This window comes from Eleginops maclovinus, chromosome 16 (assembly GCF_036324505.1).
Source record: "Eleginops maclovinus isolate JMC-PN-2008 ecotype Puerto Natales chromosome 16, JC_Emac_rtc_rv5, whole genome shotgun sequence".
Taxonomy (NCBI): Eukaryota; Metazoa; Chordata; class Actinopteri; order Perciformes; family Eleginopidae; genus Eleginops; species Eleginops maclovinus.
Window position 1 is genome coordinate 11,122,784 of NC_086364.1, and position 23,913 is coordinate 11,146,696.

The window sequence follows — 23,913 nt, forward strand, 5'->3', positions numbered from 1 at the left end:
GCACTCTGTCAGTATCAGATCCCTGTCAACAAATCACAGCTAGTGTAAACATCACTTCGGGACAGGGTTTTCAAAATAAAATATCCCTTCGTTTAAGAAATATAAGGTTCTTAAGTCATGCAAGGTCCACCCATCTCAACACAACTGTAGTATTATCTTCCCAAATCGTAACCCCTATTTTTACATTTATTGAAGCAATCCATTATACACTTAAAGGTTCTCACTTGCAGAAGATTTGGGGGGCATTTGAGGGTGCTTTTAAAACAATCGGTCATTGCATCTTTAAGTATTACCGAAAATGTTTTTGAAATATAATATTATATTGTATTTATTATAATGTATGGATAGGGATTACCTTAATCATCTTTTTACATTTCAAAGATTATTAAAAATGGCCACTAAACTCCGGTTTATTGAATTCAATCAGCTTCTGAATATTTTGGGTAAAACCCCAAAACCCCAAATCAAAATGTTCTGACTCCATACTTTAAAAAACACACTTCGAAGATTTTTTTTCATTTTTTTTTTTTCACAGATTGTAAATGAATGGACTTTGGATTCCTTTGGCTTGAATATAATTTGTATAGTATAATAATAGTTGTTATGCCCTTTGTTTTACATAAAATAAGTTTTAGTGAAAACGAAATACATGTGCCTCTATTTTGAAAGTGTAACAAAATTGACTTCCGTTTTTGACCTGGATAACTCAGGCTGACTCGCCGCTGCTATCAGCCGCTCCGGGGGGAGGTGGAAGGGGAGTGGATCCAGGGAATCTGGTCTGATAGGAGCTTCTTCGCTGCCCTGCAAATCGTGCAGTGGCCAAACTTGAGAGAGAGAATGCTGCGATGAAATTAACAAACTGAGATATCCCGGCTTTGTTCTCAACTTCTTCTCCCAAAACAGGTTCCCTCTTCTCCCTTGGGAAGACAACATCGTGGGGGAAATATTGGGGTTTTTTTGCGTAAGAGATGAATGTAGTTTTGGCAGTATAGTACACTTTTCAAAAAAGCATTTGCTGCGTGTGACATCTTGCACCTGCAATTGTTCTGGCAACCAGACCTGCTCTCTATCATCCTCTTGCTTTATCCCTCACCATCAGTTGCCTCCGAGAGCTAACCCTGGTTTTTCACGCTCCAGTGAGGCAGGCTGTTTTCTCCACAGGTGCCACTTCAAACCTTTTTTCTATTCTATTTTATTTTCTTACTTTTTTTTAATAGTAAGGTTTATGTGTCGGAGAAGTTTTTCCTGTCAGAACCGAAATGCCTGTGAGACGTGGTCATGTGGGGCTCCAAAACACCTACCTGGACACTATCATCAGGAAATTCGACGAGCAGAGTAAGTGCACCTGGTTAGTTGTGAACATGACATGCTTTCAAAGTTAGGACACACACAGATGCACATTTGGATTATAAAACAAGTGGCAACACAAAATAATTCAAAGTATAATATTTTTGGTCCATTTTAAGCCTATCATACAGCCATATTGTTTTTGATCAGGATGAAATGTTATTTACATGATTTTAATTAATCTGTTCAAAGTTGTCGGCTGCCAGGCCCAAGACTGGTGTGCGTTAAAACAGCATAAAAAGAGGCCTCCTTTAGTAACATTTTGTTAGAACTGCTAACAACTCCTAGGTATTTGAAACACACCAAGAGGGTCCCAACTCTTTGAGCTAGTGGTTATCATCAGTAGAACTTGAACATTATATGGATTGTAAAAAAAAATAGAGGAACTGGATTGAATGTACTTTTAAATTAAACTAGCCGATTGTTTAATGAGTGTAAAACTTCTTCTTTTTATGGTGCCAAATACCTTTTATTTAGTATTTGAATTTTTGACTGTGGTTGCCTGAACAGGACAGAGACTGGTTGGAGTTAATGTTACAAAGAATAAACGTATTTGCTTTGTGTCAGGGCCATTAACAGCCATATCCCAACTGCTCCTTCTATGTTTGAGTTATGAGTATGTGTTATTGCACCTACTTGTGTTTGTGTGTGTTCACCTCATGCCTAATAATAATTTACGTTATCTCAAATGTTCCACTGGCTGCAAAGAAAGACCACTGCTCACACATTTAGAAAGAAAACATTCAGATGTTGGATTGGTCATTTTTTTGTGAATCCAACATTGCATATCAGTCATTTACATTTATTTTGTTTTTATATTGTTTGTTGGGGTACAAGTATTTACATCCAATATAATATATATTAAAGTCAGCCCAATTTACCCTTTATCTTTTCACACATTAACCCTTAACAACCTCACTATTGACAGATAACAGTGTTGTGGATTTAGGAGTGAAATTAACTCCGACATCCTGAGCAGATTCTGACCCAAACAGCTAAATATGTTTTTTTGCTCTAAATCGGTTTTAGTCTGATAACATCTGGGGCCAAGAATGCTAGATTCTGTAAGGCTTATTCTTTGAAGAACTCAACTTACCACTACTGTATTTTCCCAAGTGTGTATGTGTGCAGTCATGTGCACGGCCAGGTGAAGGCACATGCCACAGTGGTGCTGCTTAGCAACCGTGTGACGATCAGTGTTTCCGCTTTGAGCCCCAGATATAATGACTTTGGACAGGATGAGATTTCCACCAGAGGAACTCACCCATTTACTCTAAAGAGAGGGACTGGGGGAAGAGTTCCCTCCATGCATGTGTGTAGGGCAGCAGTTTCAACCAGTTCCACCACGCGATAATAAAAGGGTCAGTCAGTGGATACGCATCTACTTTTAAAACAGCTCATTATACTACTCCATTAGCAACCTGTCCTACTTCACTTTTATGGTGGGCAATGTTTTGGCATACTGTTGCAGTTGACACATACATTACAATCATCAATAACAGCAACAGGATAGTATATTTGCTTGGAATTACTATTACGGATTTTTTCTGAGTGCAGACAAACTTTGAGTGAATACTCAAAGGATTGACATCGCAGGAAAAAACATGTCTGTGGTCCAGTTGCCGGTAGTGAAGGTTATGATGCTTTAGTATAAATAAAATGGAAAATAATCCAATAAAAATAAAAATGACAAGAAATTATTCGAGCTCAATGTATTTAAAGTAACAAAAGAAAGAAAAAACAAAGTTCAGGCAACAAATCTCTCTAATTCTTCCTTATTATCTAAAAATAGTTGCTTCTTTTGTGAAATTCTTGTAAGAATGAGCTGTGTGGGCCTCAAATATGAAAATAACACTACAGTAAATTCATGCTTTTACATTAATGAATAACAATAATCTCATGAAATAGTAGTCCTATAGAAGCACAACAGTCAAAGGGGCCTTTGAAAAATAATAGAAACAATATATCAGTCAAATGTCAGGTAACAATTTGCAACTACTTTTAAAAAATCCCTCGAATTGTGTGAGAGCAGGGAGGTGCGTTAAAGTGCCCAGCTATTCTCTTCAGCCTACCAGAGAAATTTATGAAATTAGCACCATGGAGAGGTACACTTAATCAGCTCCACTTAAGCTGATTGTCGAGAGGAGACCATGCAGGAGATTTTGATTTTGATTTTGTTTGATTAGATCAAACAGCGTAAGTGCAATTGTATTGTAAACATCCTTAGGATTTATTTATTATAAATGTGTAATGTTACTACTAGCAGTACCTGTTTTACATATTCAGAAAATAGATAAAGATCAGTATCGGATTTTTATTTAATATCATTTTCATTATTTTTTACTTTATGAAATATTATTATTCCATAGAAATGTTTTTGCATGTAACAGTAATGTTTCAAAGCTCAAAACAGAGCTAAAAACTAACACCATTAGCATTTATAGCATCAGCTTAAAGGAAAGCTAGCTTGTGATATAGCCACAGCTAACGTTAGCTATAGCTAAACTCTCAAACTCCACATTACATCATGCTTCCTAAGTTTACGGGTAATTGACTTTGACAATCCAAAATTGTTCATATGAATGAGGTAGCAGTTTAATCAAACCATGGCAAAAAGTAGGCCTTACAGCAGCTAGCATTACTGCTAAAGATTATTAGCCATCGTAGCAAAGTAATATTAGCTGGATGTAACTGCCATCTCAGCCCAGACACCATAGAGGTTTGAAGAATTTTAAAGCAAAAATACCTTGCTTAAAGAAATGCAACCCTGACTACGGGAAATAAAAACAATAAAGTTTTTATAATAATTGCCTAATTTCCCTAGGCCTACTTACTTTGTTACTTTAACCCAAAATCGCTGAACAGTTTTTTAACATTGATTAAGTTCCTTTTTAAAACTATATGACACTGAGTGCCTTCTGCCCCTCAGATCGTAAGTTCCTCATTGCCAATGCCCAGATGAAGAATTGTGGCATCATCTACTGCAATGAAGGCTTCTGCCAGATGTTTGGTTTTGCCAGGGCGGAGATCATGCAGCAGCCCTGTACCTGCCAGTTCTTGGTGGGGCCCGGCACCATGAAAAGTGCCCTCGCCCAGCTGGCTCAGGCCCTGCTCGGCTCCGAAGAGCACAAGGTGGAGATCCTCTACTATGATAAGGAAGGTAAGATACTGGAGGAAGGGGACATTTGCAACCTCAGATACTTTGGGTCAAAGTCCCCATAATCATCTTCTGACAAAAACCCTGTCGTACATGCTCCTAATCCCTTCACTGCTTTAAATCTGGATATTAATTGAAAAATTGAGACATTAGTTGTATCCACCAGATTGTTTGTAACTGTGCTAAATTATATAAGCATTGCAGGTCCTTTAGTATAGAATGTAAGTTGCTGTTTCTGACCTTGCAAGATGAATTTTCCCTGGATTAAATGCATGTGGATTCAAAACGAGGAAATTCCTTATTTGTGTGATTGGGAGGTTGTTTTTGTGGGAACATGCTGTTGTTTTTTGGCTGGAAAGCCACTTCAGAGATGAGGTTTACAGTAATACTTCTTAAAGAAGACAATGTGTAACATTGATCTGCCATGTTTTTTACAGACATCTGCACACTATTATCTGCAAAATCAGTGAAAAGTTTTATAATCAGGAATTAAATCATAAAGTGTGTGTGTGTGTGTGTGTGTGTGTGTGTGTGTGTGTGTGTGTGTGTGTGTGTGTGTGTGTGTGTGTGTGTGTGTGTGTGTGTGTGTGTGTGTGTGTGTGTGTGTGTGTGTGTGTGTGTGTGTGTGTGTGTGTTTTAAGCACAGTAGCTTCCCCAGCAAAACCACATGTTTTCTTCTTTTTTTCTGGATGAACATTTGTTCCGAACCTCCTGTATTTCTTTGGTCTCCTCCCATATTAGTTTGTTTGTACAACCCTAATCCTTACTCTACTCCCTCTTGAAAATATCATACCCATGCGTTTCTTTTCACATTTCCCACCTGTGTTTTCTACAGTGCAAAGCTTGGGTTTTTAGAAAAAAGTTTGGAAAGCAAGATGGAATGAAAGGTGTGGAGATGGTGATATTAGATTTGTAATGAGAGAACAGCGTGAGAGAACACAAACTAATAACAAAGCAAGCAAGCCATTTAAACTTGTCAATCATGGCATTTTACTGAGTGCTCTTTCCTCTCAAAGCTTTATTTCCCTTAGACTCTCTGAGTTGATCTTAATGCTGCTGTCAGTTACAGACTGAACCTGTGCTCGGGCCTGCATTTTGCCTATTGATCTGTTTAACCTGCGACAGGGTTATTTACTTTTTTACCTTTTTATCTGTCACCTGCACTGAGGCAGAAACATATGATAGGGGCCAGCAAACACACCAAGCTCAGGAAGATTACTGTCATCCACCATAAACACAAGTACATTTACCTACACACAGATACACACGCATTTTGCATCTTTGGACATTTGGGCATGGGCCTTGTAGTCTATAGCACTGTTGTCATGGAAATACAATCAGCATGCCAGCTTAAATCCACTAAGCATCTACATATTTGTTTTGTCTCCTGCTCCCTGCTGTGCTTACAGACTGAAGAAGCAGAACAAAAGTGGATACAATGTGATTCGACCGCATTCAGTACATGACTGTTTTTTTCCTGAATAGAAATTCCTGGGAGAGTATTTTTTAGATTGGATGTGTGAAGGGGACTGAATGTGTGTGTGTGTGTGTGTGTGTGTGTGTGTGTGTGTGTGTGTGTGTGTGTGTGTGTGTGTGTGTGTGTGTGTGTGTGTGTGTGTGTGTGTGTGTGTGTGTGTGTGTGTGTGTGTGTGTGTGTGTGTGTGTGTGTGTGTGTGTGTGTGTGTGCGTGTATCTCCCTTTCCTCCCCCGTTACTTTTTTTAGACCACTGATTGCAGAGTGAAAGGAGACCTGACATGTGTTGATCGTGTAGCCTTCTAGCTCTCAGTGTTTGAAATCAGTCCCTTCTATTTCCATTCAAATCATTCTTTGTGAACGTCTCTCTTTCTACTCTGACACCCCCTCCCCCACCCATACACCTCTCTGTAAAATCCTACCTTGTGTGGGAGTAATTGGCTCTGTGTGGGGGTATAGCTCAGTGGTAGAGCATTTGACTGCAGATCAAGAGGTCCCCGGTTCAAATCCGGATGCCCCCTGTTTTTTTAAAGTCGATCTCTATTTCTTTCTGTGTCAAAAGGTACCTGCAGACCATGCCTGGTGGACATCGTCCCCATAAAAAACGAGGAAGGAATTGTCATCATGTTTATTCTCGACTTCCAGGAGCTGATTGATCCTTCTCTCAAAAAGTCAGGCCTCAGGAACAGAGTCACCCAAGGACTGATTTACTGTAAAGTCTTTGACATATTTCATAGCATATTCATATTTTGCAACTGTTAACATGAATGAATGTAGGAATGATCATGTTTTGCTTCAGTTATTCATAATAATGAATACGTTTTAGGTTATTATAGTGATCAGTGTTGACATCTTTTATTATTACTGTATCTAATCCATTGAATTATCGTGAACATACTACATTAACATCTGAGTAAATACAAAATAAATACATAACATTTATCACAGATTTTTCCTCTTAGGTCAGAATCGCAGGATGAAGATGAGGCTGCCGGTGCTCCGGTCCATGCGACGATCTTCACTTTCCAAAGACCAATTTGAAGGAGTAGTAGTGGACTACTTGCAGGTAAGGTTGTGTAAACCGACTCACAGCTCACTCACAGATAATGCAATTCTCTAGTACGTAGTGAAAGTAGCTAATATCTACAAACAGTACTAAGACATATTTACTTTGCATCGCAGTGACTAAATCTTTATATTCACTGACAAAAAAAATGTAAGCTTTTAGGAAGGGATAAAACAAAAAGCAGTCTGCTCTAATCTTATTTTTTTATAACCAATAGTTTTTGTGCTGATTTTTCACATTTAATTACAACCATTGTGCTGTTTCAAATGTTAGCGGCCTCAAATAGCAGTAAGAATTGTTTGAAATTTGAGGGCTGATTATTCAGCCAAAAATACACCAACAGAAAGAATCTCCTTGTACTTACTTTCAGAGCAACTGCTCACTCTTTTGATTAGTGACTTCTAGTGCAGAATGTTTCCTGAGAGTCAGTATACCTGACCGAAACTGTATTGGATCAAGTCAGACGAATGTAAACTTTGAGACTCTTTGGCAGGGATGAAACAGTCTTTTGTGTTTCAGGTCTAGTGCTGTGCTGTAAGCTACAAGTTTAATTTCTAAAACAATCTTTTATTTTATTTTTTAAAGAATTCTGTACACCAAAGTGGGATGAGATAGTATCTCGATAATACTTTTAATAGGTTTATTGTGGTGAATTACCATTATCCAGATATTGTAAATATCCTCATATGACTGGTTTGAAAAAGGTGTCTAGATTGCTGTCATGGTAGGGAAGTTTTAAAAAGAGTCTGATAAAATAATAAAATATACATTAAATATTATCTAAGAAGAAACCCAATCACACAGAGTTGGTGTGTTATATTTATAGACAGTAAATTCTCACATCATCACATCTCTACACTTAAAACGTGGCCTCCTGCTCTCTGTCCTTGACAGCCTAACAGCGAGGAAGTCCCCCTCAAAGAGTTTCGGATCCCGTCGAAGGAGAGCTGCATGCAGTCTGAGACAGAAGCCCTGATAGAACAGGACCTGGATCCTCCCTCCCCTGCAGCCCGGTCCTCCACCAAGCGGCGCTCCCTGCTGACAGACCACTTGGACCCCAGGAATGCCTTCCCCCGAGGAACTTTACCTCTTAGCTCTTCCCAGGAGAGTATCCGCAGCCTCCGACGAGCCTCATCACTGGACGACATTGATGGCATGAGAGCAGAATGGAGCGCTCGACCTGGAGACTCCCGAACCAACAGTAGTGAGTGTCTGACTTTGTGGTTAGAAAACAGCAAATTACGTAAGTTGAATCACATATGACCTGTAATTTTGAAAAGAAATGATTGAACGTTCGTTCACTTTGTGTAAACACAAATATGGTATTTTCAATGTTGTTAAAATAAACTAATAACTACAGTCTTTGAAATTGAAAGCAAGAGGGATTATAAAAAGACTACAGACGCATCACATTTGAAAATGGTTATGTGGATCATTAAGAAATTGCTTGCATTAAGCCTTTGCCCAAAGCTGATCATTTTCACAATGAGAATTGAATAATGAAGGCAGAAAAGAGGTTGACCCCACCAAGTCCATTATATTCTTTATATATGTACAAGTACATCAATGTATAGGTGTAATAACGTAAACGGCTGAGTATGTTTTTCTCCATATGTAACATTTTCTTTCAATTTCACCATGTGTTAACGCCTTTACGGCCATCTGTGTCTTTGAAGCTGAGGTGAAATGCTGTCCTGATTCCCCTGTTGATGCCAGGATCTAGGGGACCAAAAACAATTAGCTTCTGAAAACATTATAACTGTGTTATGTATCTTTGCTTTAAGATTTGGTCATGATTTGACATCCACAGCTAGACACTAGACATAGCTAATGTATCATCATTCAAATACACATATTCAATTGATTCTGTACTTGTTTCTTTTTCTTTTTTTATCTGTACAATCTGCATAAATGTCCTTGATCTGCTTAATTTCTGATGTTGCTGCTCTCTGCTGCAGATCTGCAGCCGAGCGCTCTGAACTCCACGTCAGACTCAGACCTGATCAGACATCGAACCATCGGCCGCATTCCTCAGGTGACTCTCACTTTTGGCTCCGACAGGATGAGACCTCCTTCGCCAACGGAAATTGAAATCATTGCACCCAGCAAGATTAAAGACCGAACTCAAAACGTCACAGAGAAGGTCACTCACGTCACTCAGGTAAGTCAAGGCCTTGAACATCTCAGTGAAGAAAGAGTGACGATAAATCCTATTTGTCTTTATTTATTTGTATTCCATTCTTGTTCAATCGTTCTTTGGTCAAAGCTACTGGAGACAGTATTGTTGTTGGTTGCTTCTACCTGTTTTCTTTTTCAAAAATGTAATATTGTCTTACTTATTACCTAATTGTTATTAATTTTGTAGTATTTTTTCAATTAGAAATGATTAACATCATTTCTAAAAGAGTTTCTGTTCCAAAGTAAATCCGTTAAAAAGGATTATAGTAGAATATAAAGTCTACTGACAAAATATAACACAACTTAATTGACTTAATACTAAAACAAATCAGGTGAGCTGATTCCATTCCAAGTTGAAATAAAAAGGTCTCCTGTTTGTATTATTATTTATGAATTGGATTCATTTGTTGCTGGTTTGGATGGATAGCTTTTTGTAGGATTACATTTTTTGGATTTCTTTTGATAACTTCACGTCAAGCTAAACCTTATATTTAGAGGTTTCTCAAAAGCTTAGTTAAGTAGCTATTTTCCTGAAAGTAAACACTTGTCACTCATTGGGAATATAACTAATATCCCTCACATCATGTTACTTCTCCTGTCGTCCTGTATGACATGTCCAGCGTGTTGGCCATTATTTCCGTTGATCTCCTTGCGCTGTCACATTCATCATTGTCTCTGCACATAGTTCAGACAAAGACGTCTATAAATGTTTGCTTGCTGCTGGCTCAGTGAAGATGCTGAAAGACATCTGCAGTCGCAGGGTGAGAGTGTGAAAGAATAATCTCACCTGAGGTGTGAGCCACCTGTCATCACACCACTGTGCGTCAGTGCACATTCTGGGCCCACTGTAACCTCACACAGCGCCATGAAGAAAAAAAGACAGTGGAAAAATACTTTAATAGGTTTCTGCTTTTACAATTTGACTTTAAAACGGTCCCTATCTGAATGTTGAAAATGGAGAGTATAAGTGAGTTAATTGGTTCAATTAAAGCTCTCAATACGCCTCTGTTCTTGTAGAACACGTTCTTAAAAACTCTGAGGAACACTTTTGTAAAAGCTTATGCTGATTTTGCTAATAGAACATACTGAATAATCATGAACTTCAAAGTAGCTCTTAACTTCAGCTGTTTGATAAATGTGGAATATTAACCACAGAAAATAGTAATAAAGTGATCAAATTCAAAATAGAAACAACTTAGAATTGTAAGTACTTGAGTCCAAAGGGCCACATTAACGTAAGACAGAACGCTGTTCCTGTCATGTATGAAACCAATTGTCTTCATTTAAGAATTGCCACTGTTAGACATTCAGCATGATTGACTGTTGCTATGCGTAAATAATGAAAGTCCGCAAGGGGAGGTTTGATTGCTTTCTACTTTCACATCTGCATTTGTTTTTGTTCAGTTGTTTTTTACAGTTTTGCTTTATGTAGAACATACATTAACGAAAAAAAGAACAAGTACTATTACATACCTTGTTAGGAGATCACTTCTTCACACCAGTTGGGTGAGTGGTATCAACAGCCGGCTGCACAATGTGGAGCAATATGGCTTCTGTGGCCCTGGAAAAACTGAAAGGAAGAGCATAAGGCCTCATAAAATGCCTGGCAGGAACACTTCACTTGTAATCTTGAATTTGCTGATGTCAAGTGTGGATAAAGAGTGCTGCTCTGTGTGAGTAAGCAGTGGTTTGCTCTTTGATATGTTTTTGTTGGGAGGTAAAAAACAGAAAGTTATTAGAACTATCTGTCTCTGTTATGTCTCCGGCTGACAGACAACAAACAGGATATTTACTCCTGTGGTGTTTTAAGTAGCTGTTTTACATCCTAGTGATAATTCAATTAACTTGAGGAATTGTTACTCCTAATTTCAGTTTAATTTATTTTTTGGGACAGTTAACACTAATTACATTAACAATCACTTTAAGGACATTTTTGCAAACACTCTATCTTGTTTGATTGAAACCCCACCACTACTCCTAGAGGGTTGTCTTTTTTGTGTTTAGGTGATTTGTTTTTGATAGATTCTGTGGAAATCCTAGTGCATTAGGGTTTTGCTAAGTGTGTTTTATATTAGGTGTTGTTGTTGTCATTATAAAATGTATCTTGACAGACTACAGTACTGTCCTCACCCTTTGGTGTGTGAGGATGTATGTGGTGATTGTGTGGGTGTGATTGGGGATCACAGGCTGACTGTAAAGCTGTCTACAGGATTGTGGAGAAGTCCCGGTGAGATATAGTTATGAAAGCGAGTAAAAAGGGCAACAGCTGTGAGGCTATTGAGCGGCACTCGTTGGCTGATGCCAGTGACCTTGGTGTCTGGAGCTAATGGAAGTAAAGAGCAGTGGGCATGCTCTTATCCGTCAGACCTCTAACTGTGCTAAAAAGAATCACACTGCAGTCCTCTCTAAGCGTCTTCATCCTAGTGCCAGTTTGTTTATGTGCTGATAAGAGAAGATACTTCTTGCGAATTGCGTAAAAATATTCACTTTTTTGTATTACACATTCTGTGAATTTTATATATTTGAACACTCTCATGAGGCATCTGATTTCGGATGGGCTAATTTGACTACATTTCCAGAACAGAATCTGAGCATTACATAAATTCAGGTTGAAATATGGGTTTAATATGAGAGTCAAAGGTCCGTACAGAATGTTTTATTTTTTCAAATCTTCCTTTCTATTGCTTCAGTAATCAGAAAATATTGTCAACACTCTTTAAAAAAATCCTTTTCACACTTTTTTATGGAATAAAATATTATATAAATCATTTTTGGATGGTTTTCTAAAGAGGACATGTTATGGGAGCAAAGTCATATCATATTCATTGGGTCACAGGCGAATGTGAAGCCATGAAGGTCATGTTTTGGGTCACAGTAATCATTGCTGCTGTCATATTGGAAAAAAAATGTAGCATTGGTCAATAAGCATACCAAGTTTTCTAAAAAATCAGGTTAAATAAATGTTACTCAATCTAAAATCATATTTTACCTTTTATTTTATTTTTATTGTATTATACAATAATTGTGTTCATTATCTTGTTTTTCTAATTGGATTTCGATTGGCACCTTACAAAAAGGGAAATGAAGGTTGCTATTGATCTTTGGCATATTGATTTGTCTGCATAACATGAAGCACACAGTGTGATTCACCAGACCATAGCTGTAAAACACTGGTAACTGTAGGCAGCAGAAGGGTCTTTATGCTGCCCCCTGGCTTTGAGTGAGTTTATAACAGGAGACCTCATAGAAATCCACATAACATTTAACTGACATTTTTGTCCAAAGCAACTTACAAAACGGTCCGATTGGCTGTGTTAATTCCCCGAAATAAGTTTTTGAGAGCCACTAGATCATTATTTTTATATTAGAAGGAGGATCCTACAGAGGGGGCTGGACTACAGGGAGGGAGGAGAGAGCAAGAGAGAGGAAGATACAGAGAAATGGATAGGGGTTTCCTCCCCCCTCTCTCTCTCTCAGTCTCCTGCTGTTAAACCGGCCGTGTGCTTCACCATGAGCTACAAGCATAAACTGCAGCCTGTGAGTACCTCAGCCTTACTGGGTCTCTCAAGCCACCTGGTGACCTCCCAAAACTCTGCCTTTCCCTGCTCAGCTCCACTTAACTGTTTGGTTGTTGGTTGTCACCTCTCCTCTTCTTTCTCCTTCTTTTGTCTTCATATCCTCTACCTCGCCCCTTCCTGCTCCCCTACTGTAACTGCACAGGTGAGCATCTTTGTCCAGGTTAAGCTGATACCCTGTCACCTTACAAGGTTGTTTACAAATTTTTGTGATTTTACAATTTGCGTTTGAGCTGCTACTTTTTAAGGTTTACTTTAAGGGGTTTTAAGCAAGGAAGTAGCTGTGTTTTTATGTTTAGCATAGAATAAGAGAAACAAAAAATGCATTGAAGGATTATGTGGTTTATCTTTTCTGTAGTTTTTTATGGGTGAAATGTTACATTTCGCAAAAATTACCTGAAATGTGCCAGATTTATTTTCAATAGCAGATGTGAGTATAGCATATTCAAGCTGTTCATTCAACTTTTAATGTCCTACAACCAGCATTTCATATATATTTAAAACTTTCGTCATTATAAATCTGGCTCAAACTTTAGACTTTCCTTTTACTTAACACCTCACCTGTCGGCCTCAACCTAATATATATGAAATTGTTTAGACAGCAAACTTGCAATGTCAATTATAAAGTCAGATAAGTGACACAGAGTTATTGCGTGCAAACTGGTGGTGGCAGTGGTTCTCTGGTTGTCATTATGAAACAGAGCTGCGAACAACATCAATAACAACATTTCCTGGATGAGTGAACCTTTGCTCGTGTTTACATTCTCATTAGCATGTTGTCTTTTCACATCTGTTCAGCTACTGTGGTCAGTTGCTGACACACAAAGGAGAGCCAGAGGTTTGTGTGTTCATTAAATCCTATGAGGTCTCCCACTATAACCTCTTTTTGTAATACTATGCCCTGTCTATTTGGCATTAAAAAACAGATACAGAGTATTGTTTTTATTGAAGATTGGAAAGTAAAAATCAACACAATTTCCTAGACTAGAGTTTAGAAACCATATTAGACTTTACTTTTGGTTTGTGTTTTTGTTGGCTGTAAAGGTAGTTGTCATACAAGTCCTACATGTTGTTATGGTTATTATGCAAACCATAATGCAAATTAGAGTCTCACATCTTACATGGGATAGTTGGTCAGTGTGAACATGGAAGTCCACAGAAATATACAACTCAAACGGGAAAGCATTTTCACAGCAGGGTTTTTAAAGGCCTAGTTTGTAGGACCCTTGTGTTTGTGATTAAATCAGTTCTTCATAGATACAAAGTGGCAGGTCCCCTTCCCAAGAGTCAAACATGTTGCACCACCATATTTTGACAAGAGCCCAGATTGGACCAACATAAAACTGCTCTATAGAGGGCCTTTACATGTGTACGTTACCTGATGGCCACATAATAACTACATGAATGAATGGGAAGTGAGCGTAGGGGTTTTCAGTTGATTGCAATCTGAAACCTCACCACTAGAAAGCACTAAATCCTACTCACTGATATTTTAAATTAGTCAAAGTGATGTCTGTATAATTAACTAAAATCATTCCTCTGCATGGCTCCTAATCAATGCCGGCACTTATTCTGGACGAAAATGGATCAGACTACCAGTAGGAAGGGATCACATGGGGCAACAGCAGCAACTGAAGCTGCAAGGCGAACTTTAAAACAACAGTTTTTGATTTGACTTGTGCCTGTGGAGAGCAGATAGAGACACAGTGTCAGAGCTGAGTTTGTGTTTTTGGTAGAAGTCTTTGGTTTTTATGCAAAACTCCATAGGAACAAGCACTAACTCATGAAAAAACTAAAAAGTTTCCAGATCATGTCATACGTGCATTTGTTTATTGTCGTTGGCCAAACACTGGTGTTGTTCGTGATTTTTTTAGCTGCATTAAGAAATGTGCATATTGTGAAACGCAGTCAGTGTGCTCTGTTGGTGAGAATTGTTTTAGGAAGTTGTCACTTGCCTTTGAATCCATTGACCTCTCAGCCTGATTGGCTTTGACATGTTTCATGAAAAACCTTGTTTTCAGCTCATCTCTTTAAAGAACACTCTTTCACACTTTGTATCCTACTGTGATAGCTCTGTTAATGATAACATTATCATTATCCTGTCCATCTCTCCTCAGGTGTTGTCTCTCGGTGCTGACGTGCTGCCAGAGTACAAGCTCCAGGCCCCACGCATCCACAAATGGACCATACTTCACTACAGTCCCTTCAAAGCAGTATGGGACTGGGTCATTCTGCTGCTGGTCATCTACACCGCCATCTTCACTCCATACTCGGCCGCCTTCCTTCTCAACGAGGTGGAGGAAGAGCGGAGGAGAACATGCGGCTACACCTGTGACCCGCTAAACGTTGTGGACCTGGTGGTGGATGTCATGTTCATTGTGGACATCCTCATCAACTTCAGGACTACCTACGTCAACCAGAACGACGAGGTGGTCAGCCTTCCGGGACGCATCGCGCAGCATTACTTCAAGGGCTGGTTCCTCATCGACATTGTGGCCGCCATACCCTTCGATCTGCTCATATTCCGCTCTGGGTCTGAAGAGGTGAGAAAGAAGGGGAGACAGGAGCCTTTTGTCTTCTTTTACTACCCAATGTTGTGTGAAAAAGATAAACATATTTTATTTCACAACAGACACAAGGTCAAACTACCAAACGGGTCTCTCTGTTCAGCAACTAACGTTATTGGTGACTCTGTCAAAGGCATATTTCGGTGTATTATCTAGATGGCAGTCGGCACACCTCCAGTTTTGAGATAAAAAAGAAGTACCAGCACGGAAAATAAGCAATATAGCATTGTTCACTATTATGTTTATGTAATTTGTTGTCTAAACCTCTTTGCACAGTTCACTGATTTGTCCGATGTACATGGCACAGGTTTGGTTGATTATACGTTTTTTTCTCTGACTTAACTTGAGAGAAATATGAATTTTTATATCATAAATTGGAGCTTGGAAGTATGTTCTATTGTCTGCATTTTTTTCAGGTTTCTGCTTCATTTAGACAAATGATTTGATACATTTTTTAAATATTTTAAATGGTGATTGTTTGCATGGTCCAAACTTCTGACCAACAAGTTAGTGTTTATTTGTTTGAACATACAATATATATATACATACAAATATATTGTATTTTACACTGGCACATAGAATTGCTAATATCATTAACATGATGTCCACTCTCTCTTCAACAGCCTCAGACAACAACTCTGATTGGATTACTCAAAACAGCTCGACTACTGCGGTTGGTCCGGGTCGCCAGGAAGTTGGACCGTTATTCAGAATATGGAGCTGCGGTCCTTTTCCTCCTCATGTGCACCTTTGCCCTCATTGCTCATTGGCTGGCCTGTATCTGGTACGCCATTGGCAATGTGGAGCGAACAGGTTCAGCCCGCATCGGAGGCATGAAGATCGGCTGGCTAGACAACCTGGCTGACCAGATTGGCAAACCGTTCAATGACAGTGATCCAGCCGCAGGTCCATCCGACAAAGACAAGTATGTCACAGCCCTGTACTTCACCTTCAGCAGTCTGACTAGCGTGGGTTTCGGAAACGTCTCACCCAACACCAACCCAGAGAAGATCTTCTCCATCTGTGTCATGCTTATTGGCTGTGAGTTGAGTGGGATTGGGTCTGAAATCAGAGAGCACTCACCAACAAATAAAATACAAAACTTTACGTTCATCTTTGTATCATCATTTGTTCCATGATAAAGAATTTCTGTCATCTGTCCCATGCAGCTCTGATGTATGCCAGCATCTTTGGTAACGTGTCGGCCATCATTCAGAGACTGTACTCAGGAACGGCACGGTACCACACCCAGATGCTGCGGGTCAAAGAGTTCATCCGTTTTCACCAGATCCCAGGCAGCCTGAGACAGAGGCTGGAGGAGTACTTTCAACATGCCTGGTCCTACACCAACGGCATCGACATGAACGCTGTAAGTCTTATTAGAAAATTCCTAAAAACACAAAATGTGCACTAAAGTTAAGACCCCTATGTCTGTGTTAAGGTTTGTTGTTTAGGTTTACATCGAAACTTTCATTAATTAATTTAACAACAGGGCTAATGCCAATTTTTAAGGGGGTATAGCTCAGTGGTAGAGCATTTGACTGCAGATCAAGAGGTCCCCGGTTCAAATCCGGGTGCCCCCTCTCAACTCATTGTGAACCTTTTTGTCTACATAATCCAAAACCACAACTGCTACACTGGCCACCCAGCTGGAACACATTTTCAGAAGAAATGACAAAGCATGTTTACTTCTGCTTCACAATCTCTATTTTGAGAGATTTTATCAATTCTATTTCTCCTTTACTTAAAACTAATTTTGGATCATACCTGATACTGTGTAGATCAAATCCAACCTCAGACTGACTGTAATAGGCAGGGGGTATAGCTCAGCGGTAGAGCATTTGACTGCAGATCAAGAGGTCCCCAGTTCAACTCTGGGTGCCCCCTTCACATTTAAACGATCACTAGGGTTTCCACCCGGGCTGATTCTCTGGGAGACTTAATTTTCAGTGAGGATGTGCGTCATATTGCTGGTTGGGACAGCTGCTAACAGCACTGGAGCATGTCACAGCCAGAAAGCAGCATTAGTGCCTGCCAATTCAATGTGAGAATAGATAATCACTTAGAGCCACTGTAATTTGTGCCCAGCCTAAATCAGTCTGCTCCCTTTCTCTCACCCCATATTTTCATTAGTATACACCTTTTAAACTCATTTTGGAGTTTTGATACACACTTTTAAAGATACAGGACACATGTGTGCAGGTAAAAAACACAAAAACCATGCCCTCTGTTGCCCTGCAGGTTTTAAAAGGGTTCCCTGAGTGTCTTCAGGCAGACATCTGCCTCCATTTGAACCGGTGCTTGCTGCAGAACTGCAAAGCTTTTCGAGGTGCCAACAAAGGCTGCCTGCGAGCTCTGGCCATGCGATTCAAGACCACCCACGCTCCACCGGGTGACACGTTGGTCCACAGTGGGGACATTCTCACCGCCCTCTACTTCCTTTCCAGAGGCTCAATAGAGATCCTCAGGGATAATGTGGTGGTGGCCATACTAGGTGAGTTGCGAGCCTCAGTGGAGGTTCTGCGTATTTGGTCCTTTTTAATCAATAAGGTTATCAATTTCATTGGTTTCTCATTAATGTGTAACAAAAACATTTTACTTAGCCCTTTTGGGTATCTTTGTTGTCAATCTTTTCGTCTCTTTACCACAAAACCACAGCAACAACACACACACACACACACACACACACACACACACACACACACACACACACACACACACACACACACACACACACACACACACACACACACACACACAAACTGTGTGTGCCCTCTGTATGTTGTGTTGCCAGGGGTGCTTGGGCACAGCTCCACTTCCATTCCACAGTATCATTGATCATCAATAGGCGCAGTGCTCAGATCCAGGCTGCATAGGTCATCTCTTTTCCAGCCTCTGTTTGAGGGATCATTCACTTGTTTTGGACAGCAGTGCTGTTGAATATCAGTGCTACTTTATCACTGGGGGTGGCATAACCTTGTGATCTTTTATATACAGTATATGGCCCACAATCAAGAAAGGTTTGGTCACCCCTGCTATACTACTTTTTATTTTTCATTTGTTTTGGATCTGATTAATCTGATGGTAATGATGAATTAATTCAAACTTGCAGTATCCTGTTTACTTGGTCAAACATGAATTGATTATCTGTAACTCTTTTCTCATGCTCTTCCTTCATGTTGCTTTGGGGTCCATAGGGAAAAATGATATCTTTGGTGAACCCATCAGTCTGTATGGAAGGCCTGGAAAATCCAGCTCTGACGTCAGGGCTTTGACCTACTGCGACCTTCACAAGATCCAGAGAGAAGACCTGCTGGAGGTGCTGGACATGTATCCCGACTTCGCTGACAAGTTCTGGACCAACTTGGAGATCACATTCAACCTGAGAGATGTGAGTGCCACCAGAGGGCGATGTTACACATAAAAACACCATCCCACAGTTAACGCAGGCCTTTTGCTGTTTCTGCCTCAGGATCTAAGAGTCATTTTCATCACTTCATGAATAAATAAAACCAGGACAAGTTTCAAGTAAAAAATGCCTTGCACCTACATTTTAAAATGTTTTAATTTTGGTGATTCACCTGTCATATCTGGCCCTTTTCTTGGTGTATTTTGTATTCTTGTGGATCAGTGGTTGCTTCAAAGTAGATATTTCTTTCTTTCTTAAATCCCCATCTTAAGAAGTTGTTCTGATTTATATTTTACAAAGAAAAGGCACAGGTCCCGCAGTTGCAATAAACATAAATACATAATCACAGTGATGTCCAGATATTTAAAGTCTGTATATTTTCTTTAAGTATGAGATCAGGTCTGTTTATTTTTAATTACTGAAGCTGATATGTATCAGGCAGATAGAATACACCAACCAACCCCTGGCAGGGACTCTGATTGTGGCTACCGGCGGACAAAGCGGCGGAGAAGATCCCTGCGTCGTCGAAACCGACCAGGTGAGTGAGGGGCAATGCTCAACACATTTCCATATGTTTTTGTTTTATGTTACCTGCAGGGTTCATACAAAAGGTTTGAATTTAATCATAGTCTGGTGTTATATTTAAACAATCAATCATTCGAATGTTTGTTTTCTCCTGGCGTCTAACATCAGGCCAGAGTAAGCAAAGCATTAAATGATCATTATAAAACATGAAACTGAGTGTCAAAGTGAGCAGCTGCTAAAAATACATACAGCTCTGTAAACTTTATGTTTTTAAATTGCATGTGTAGGAACAACTTGTGCTTTTTAATGCTTTGTGAGTCCAGAAATAATTGGTTAAGATATTTTGAAAGTGCTTGAATTGTAGTCTTATATATCTTATCCTGGGGACCCTTACTGTGTAGACGGTATGGACCGTGAAGACTCGTACCCCGATCAGTCCTGCACAATAGCAAACCACCACCAAGGCATGATGGCAGGATCCCATTGGGAAGACCTCTGCAGCAGCGCTAGCAACTGTTCGCAGTCTAGTGATGAGGAGATAAAGCCTGTGGGACACAGCAAGGGGGAGCTGTACCCCACTCCGAGGGACACCAGTGGGGACTACCCCCCGGTGGTCAATGTCCTGCCTCGCAGTGGACCCTCAGCTGGGATGGGACCGCCTGTTGACCCCGGAGGACCACAATACTCAGGTAAAGACTTCCTGCAATTCTTGAGCCATCATGTCTTGTTACAGCCTTACAATAAATTAAACACAGAGGTGTACAACAACAAAAATTCACAATAACATCAGTTCCTTCCTTCTTCTTTCCTCCTGATAATTTACCATAGACAATAAAGTTAAGTGAATTGTAGGAGTTGTAATATTTTTATAAAATAATAAAATTGCAAAGTGTACCATACTTTTGTTAATGTTACATTTTATTAAGGCTGCAGTTAAGTGATGTTGTAATAATGAAATATGATTAATACTTCAAGAACTGAAAAATACGTTTTACCCAGACATAAACTTACAAAATTACAAACCAACCAATACTTGTAAAATGAAACTGAAACTAAATAAAAAGGAAAGTCAAATTAAAAGTGAAAGAACACATTTTTTAAATTTAAGTTATAAACAATTATACTCCAGATTACCCCTGCTCTAAAACTAGAACAAATACTGAAAAAATAATTAAGTTTAAAAATGGTATTATTATATCAATGTAAAAATATTTTATAAATCCCATACTAGAATACACACTGGCTTTTCCTGACTCCTAGACAGTGTGGATTTCCCACATATTGTATTACCTCCTACTATTATTATAGTTATTATTATTTCTTAAATAAAAACAAAAAAAGTACTTCAGATAGAAACAGATGTTTTCTCCTTCTTCGAAACAGCAGCAGACCCGGTCAGCATGTCAGGCCTGTATGGCTACTGGCCAGACCGCAAAGCCAGCCAGTTCTCCGAGAGTCAGAGACGAGCGTCCTCAGTCAGAGCCAGTTTCCACCGGCCATTGTGCACTGAGACTCGGCCCAGCGAGCTGGAGTCCAGACTGGAGCTGCTGCAGTCCCAGTTGAACAGGTGAGCTGGTTATATGTGTACTTTATTAAAATTGGTTAAAGAGGGGGCACCCGGATTTGAACCGGGGACCTCTTGATCTGCAGTCAAATGCTCTACCACTGAGCTATACCCCCAATGTAAAGGAGTGAACTGATATTGGATTTTGTTTCCATTTCATAGTCTATGTTTACTTTAATGTCACTATTATAATAATACTCTTGGAAACTCCTCCCTGCCTCTCCTGTTGTGTTTGCTTATCAGTTCCCAGCAAGTTGTGTGTATGGTGGTAATGTGAGCTGCATTTGTATTGAAAAAGGGAGGAGATAAAACAGGATACAAAAAAGATTTTTAAAAAGGGTCAACGGTGAGATACACATATGTAGAAACATTCTCTGTAAAGTCAGTCATCTGTTTTCCTCATTTTCTATCTGTACTGAAATATGAGGCAGTGAGATACTGCAAAGGGAGTAAGAGAGAAACCTAGTGGACATTTTGGAAAAAGCAGATGAGAGGGCTCTGTACAAAGATTATGACGCGTTCCATCCGGCATCAAAATAACATCAAAAGCCTTTGAGATGTGTGTTTTTCCGATCATGAATATAAATTGTTTCTTTATCCTGTCAAGGCTGGAGACACGAATGACTGCAGACATCAATGTGATTCTGCAGCTCCTGCAGAGGCAGATGGCCCTGGTGCCTCCAGCCTACAGCGCTGTGTCCCCCAGCCCTCACCCGCCTCCCCCCTCCACGCTGTTCAGCGCAGGAGCAATCCACACTGTCCCTCTGATCCAGCCTGTACAGATCAGCAGCACTGTCTCACTCCTGCAGGTGTTGTGTTCAGTTTACATACTTCACTTACCTGTTATTTATTTTTGTATTTAATGGGACAGTTTGTCATTTGGGGTAATTGTTCTGGTTCTCTGTAAAGGTAACACAATCCACCTACCTGCTCCTTTAAAGATCATTGATAAACATTTTACATTACATGTGTTAAATCCATAAAAAATCTTATTTGCCAGACTATTACTCAACCAGTAACTTTTCTGGAGTGTCCACTGTTGGCCGGACAAGAGTCAGTGGTTCCCAAGCCAGGGGGCACTCCCTTAGCAAGGGCCAAAAGTTTTAAAAAGACGGGCATTGCAAGGCTAAATGTAAATGATAAATAGGTCTGCACTGGACTGCGGTGGTGGGGGGGGTTTGGGAACCGCTGTTATAAGATAAGATAACAGAATGCTTGCTCTAACAACATATTTACTGTGCAAACATTGAGAGGTAATTGAATAGTTGATAGTGACTACTCCTTTAAACACTGATATGTGAAGAGGGGTCCCCCCCATCAAACTACTCCTGACTGAGTTAGGCTTAATCTTTCTTTCTCTTTCCAGAGTCAAGACTCGGACTTCAATCCTAAATCTAAGGACTCGCTGTCCAGCGGGATCCATCTCACTGTGGCCTCTGATGACACAATGTCCATGTCACCAGACGCTGTCTCCCCACATCTGCCCTCTGTGGAAATCACCCCTCCTCAATTTTCAGGGGCCCAGGAGCTTCCTGGACTGCTATCGGTCAGCCAGCGCTTCCCCTCCCTCCCTGAGCACCTGGAGACCTCCAGAGCACCGCAGTTCCAGAGGCATGTCTCTGACCCTGGCCTGCCCGGGAGCTAGAACAGCAATCACCAACACCTCACAAAAGCCTGGTCCTTTGGATGGGACAGCAATTTGTTCCCCACTCTGTTACTTCCTGATCCCTTCAAACTTCTCCTGTCCTGCTCAGATGCTGCTAAGGGTTCAGGGTGCCCCCTGTTTCTGATGTTCAGACTCTATAGCGCCCTGACAGGCGGCTGTGTTTTTGTGCTTCAGTATCCCTTCACACCCGAGGTCCTGTGCAATAAAGAGATTATTCCTGCCCAGCAGGGTGGGAAAACTGTGGTACATGAGTGGACAATAAACACATACAAACATATACATTCGTCATACAGTCGCCAGATCTGAAAACTACACAACCTGCATCTCAGACAAAAGAGGTGAAATGTCTTTTATGTTCACATATGATGAATTATCTGAGTTCACTTTGTATAAGAATTGCACATTTAGAATTAGTAGAATGTAATCATTTATTTGGAATATAATTTATTTTCCTAATATTAGAGATGTATTGGTCACATTAAGAACAGTACGTCTAGTAAATGTGATAAACTATAAGTGATAAGTTAGGAACTGACTTGGTGTATGGTGAAAAAATATCAAAAGGCATACGGTAGCTGTCTGGTACACTGTGAATGGTGACGGGCTCAAAGAATAGTGTCAGTTTAATCTCATTTCATGTTCTGACATGAATCAAGAGACTTGTGAACATCTCATTATGAGAAGGTATTGTAGCGTACACTACTGAGCAGAGCAGAACAACGTCACAGTTTCTTTTATATTCAAAAATAGCTCTAACAGTTCTGTTTCAATCATGACTGCTTTGCTGTTTCCCGCATTTCTGTGTCTGTATATCTACTCTGTGAAACTTAAACCTGTCAATGTTTTTATGGTTCATAAGACACCTGATTTTGTGTTGTCCTGGAAGTGCCAACATCAGAGGACGTGTTCTCTAAGCAATGATATTCAAACAGGGAACATTTGCAGAAGGTTGTTTTAATGAGTAGCACGTGAAGTGGATAGTAATTGTATGTCAGATACAAACACAGAGTAATAACTTTTTAAGCATTTATAAATAAGTGTAATGTTTCTTGAAGCACAAATTCTTGTTCTTTATCTTTTTTTTAGATTAAAGACACACCACAGAGTTACCCTGGGAGACCAACATCCTTTTTATTGTATTACTCAGCAAAGCACTGACATACAAACTGCACCACCAACGTAAAGTTACACAGTCTAATCCAACTGATTCCTTTGTAAGATCGCGCAGAATGTAAAATTGATGAGTATGTTATAAATTACTGTTTTGGAAATATTGTTCTTCTTACCACAGTTAATTCATTTAACAGTTGCTTTGTAGATTGAGATTTTGAAAACCTATACTGGGAACTTAAAAAATCATACTGAATGTTTTTGATTTACAAATC

General features: G+C 39.7%; 1 protein-coding gene and 4 non-coding genes across 8 annotated transcripts; 4 read left to right on the plus strand and 1 right to left on the minus strand.

The window, feature by feature from the left end:
• The first annotated feature begins 748 nt into the window (after nucleotides 1–748).
• kcnh6a (potassium voltage-gated channel, subfamily H (eag-related), member 6a) lies at nucleotides 749–23,801 on the plus strand. Of its 4 annotated transcripts, none has more exons than XM_063904416.1 (16): nucleotides 749–1,335; nucleotides 4,277–4,507; nucleotides 6,541–6,690; nucleotides 6,941–7,044; nucleotides 7,939–8,287; nucleotides 9,003–9,205; nucleotides 14,915–15,340; nucleotides 15,988–16,405; nucleotides 16,534–16,733; nucleotides 17,606–17,858; nucleotides 18,562–18,755; nucleotides 19,212–19,311; nucleotides 19,700–19,987; nucleotides 20,682–20,865; nucleotides 21,470–21,671; nucleotides 22,229–23,801. In XM_063904416.1, exons 1-16 carry the CDS (start codon nucleotides 1,260–1,262, stop codon nucleotides 22,505–22,507), a joined length of 3,657 nt encoding a protein of 1,218 aa, XP_063760486.1. In that variant the 5' UTR covers nucleotides 749–1,259; the 3' UTR covers nucleotides 22,508–23,801. The 4 variants fall into 4 exon arrangements, with proteins under 4 accessions (XP_063760486.1, XP_063760487.1, XP_063760488.1 ...); XM_063904417.1 differs by having other exon boundaries at nucleotides 20,685–20,865; XM_063904418.1 differs by having other exon boundaries at nucleotides 7,939–8,248.
• trnac-gca (transfer RNA cysteine (anticodon GCA)) lies at nucleotides 6,428–6,499 on the plus strand. The gene has a single exon. It is a non-coding gene; the product is annotated as a tRNA-Cys (tRNA).
• On the plus strand, nucleotides 16,876–16,947 carry trnac-gca (transfer RNA cysteine (anticodon GCA)). The gene has a single exon. It is a non-coding gene; the product is annotated as a tRNA-Cys (tRNA).
• trnac-gca (transfer RNA cysteine (anticodon GCA)) lies at nucleotides 17,180–17,251 on the plus strand. The gene has a single exon. It is a non-coding gene; the product is annotated as a tRNA-Cys (tRNA).
• trnac-gca (transfer RNA cysteine (anticodon GCA)) lies at nucleotides 20,907–20,978 on the minus strand. Its single transcript has one exon. It is a non-coding gene; the product is annotated as a tRNA-Cys (tRNA).
• Nucleotides 23,802–23,913: the final 112 nt, after the last annotated feature.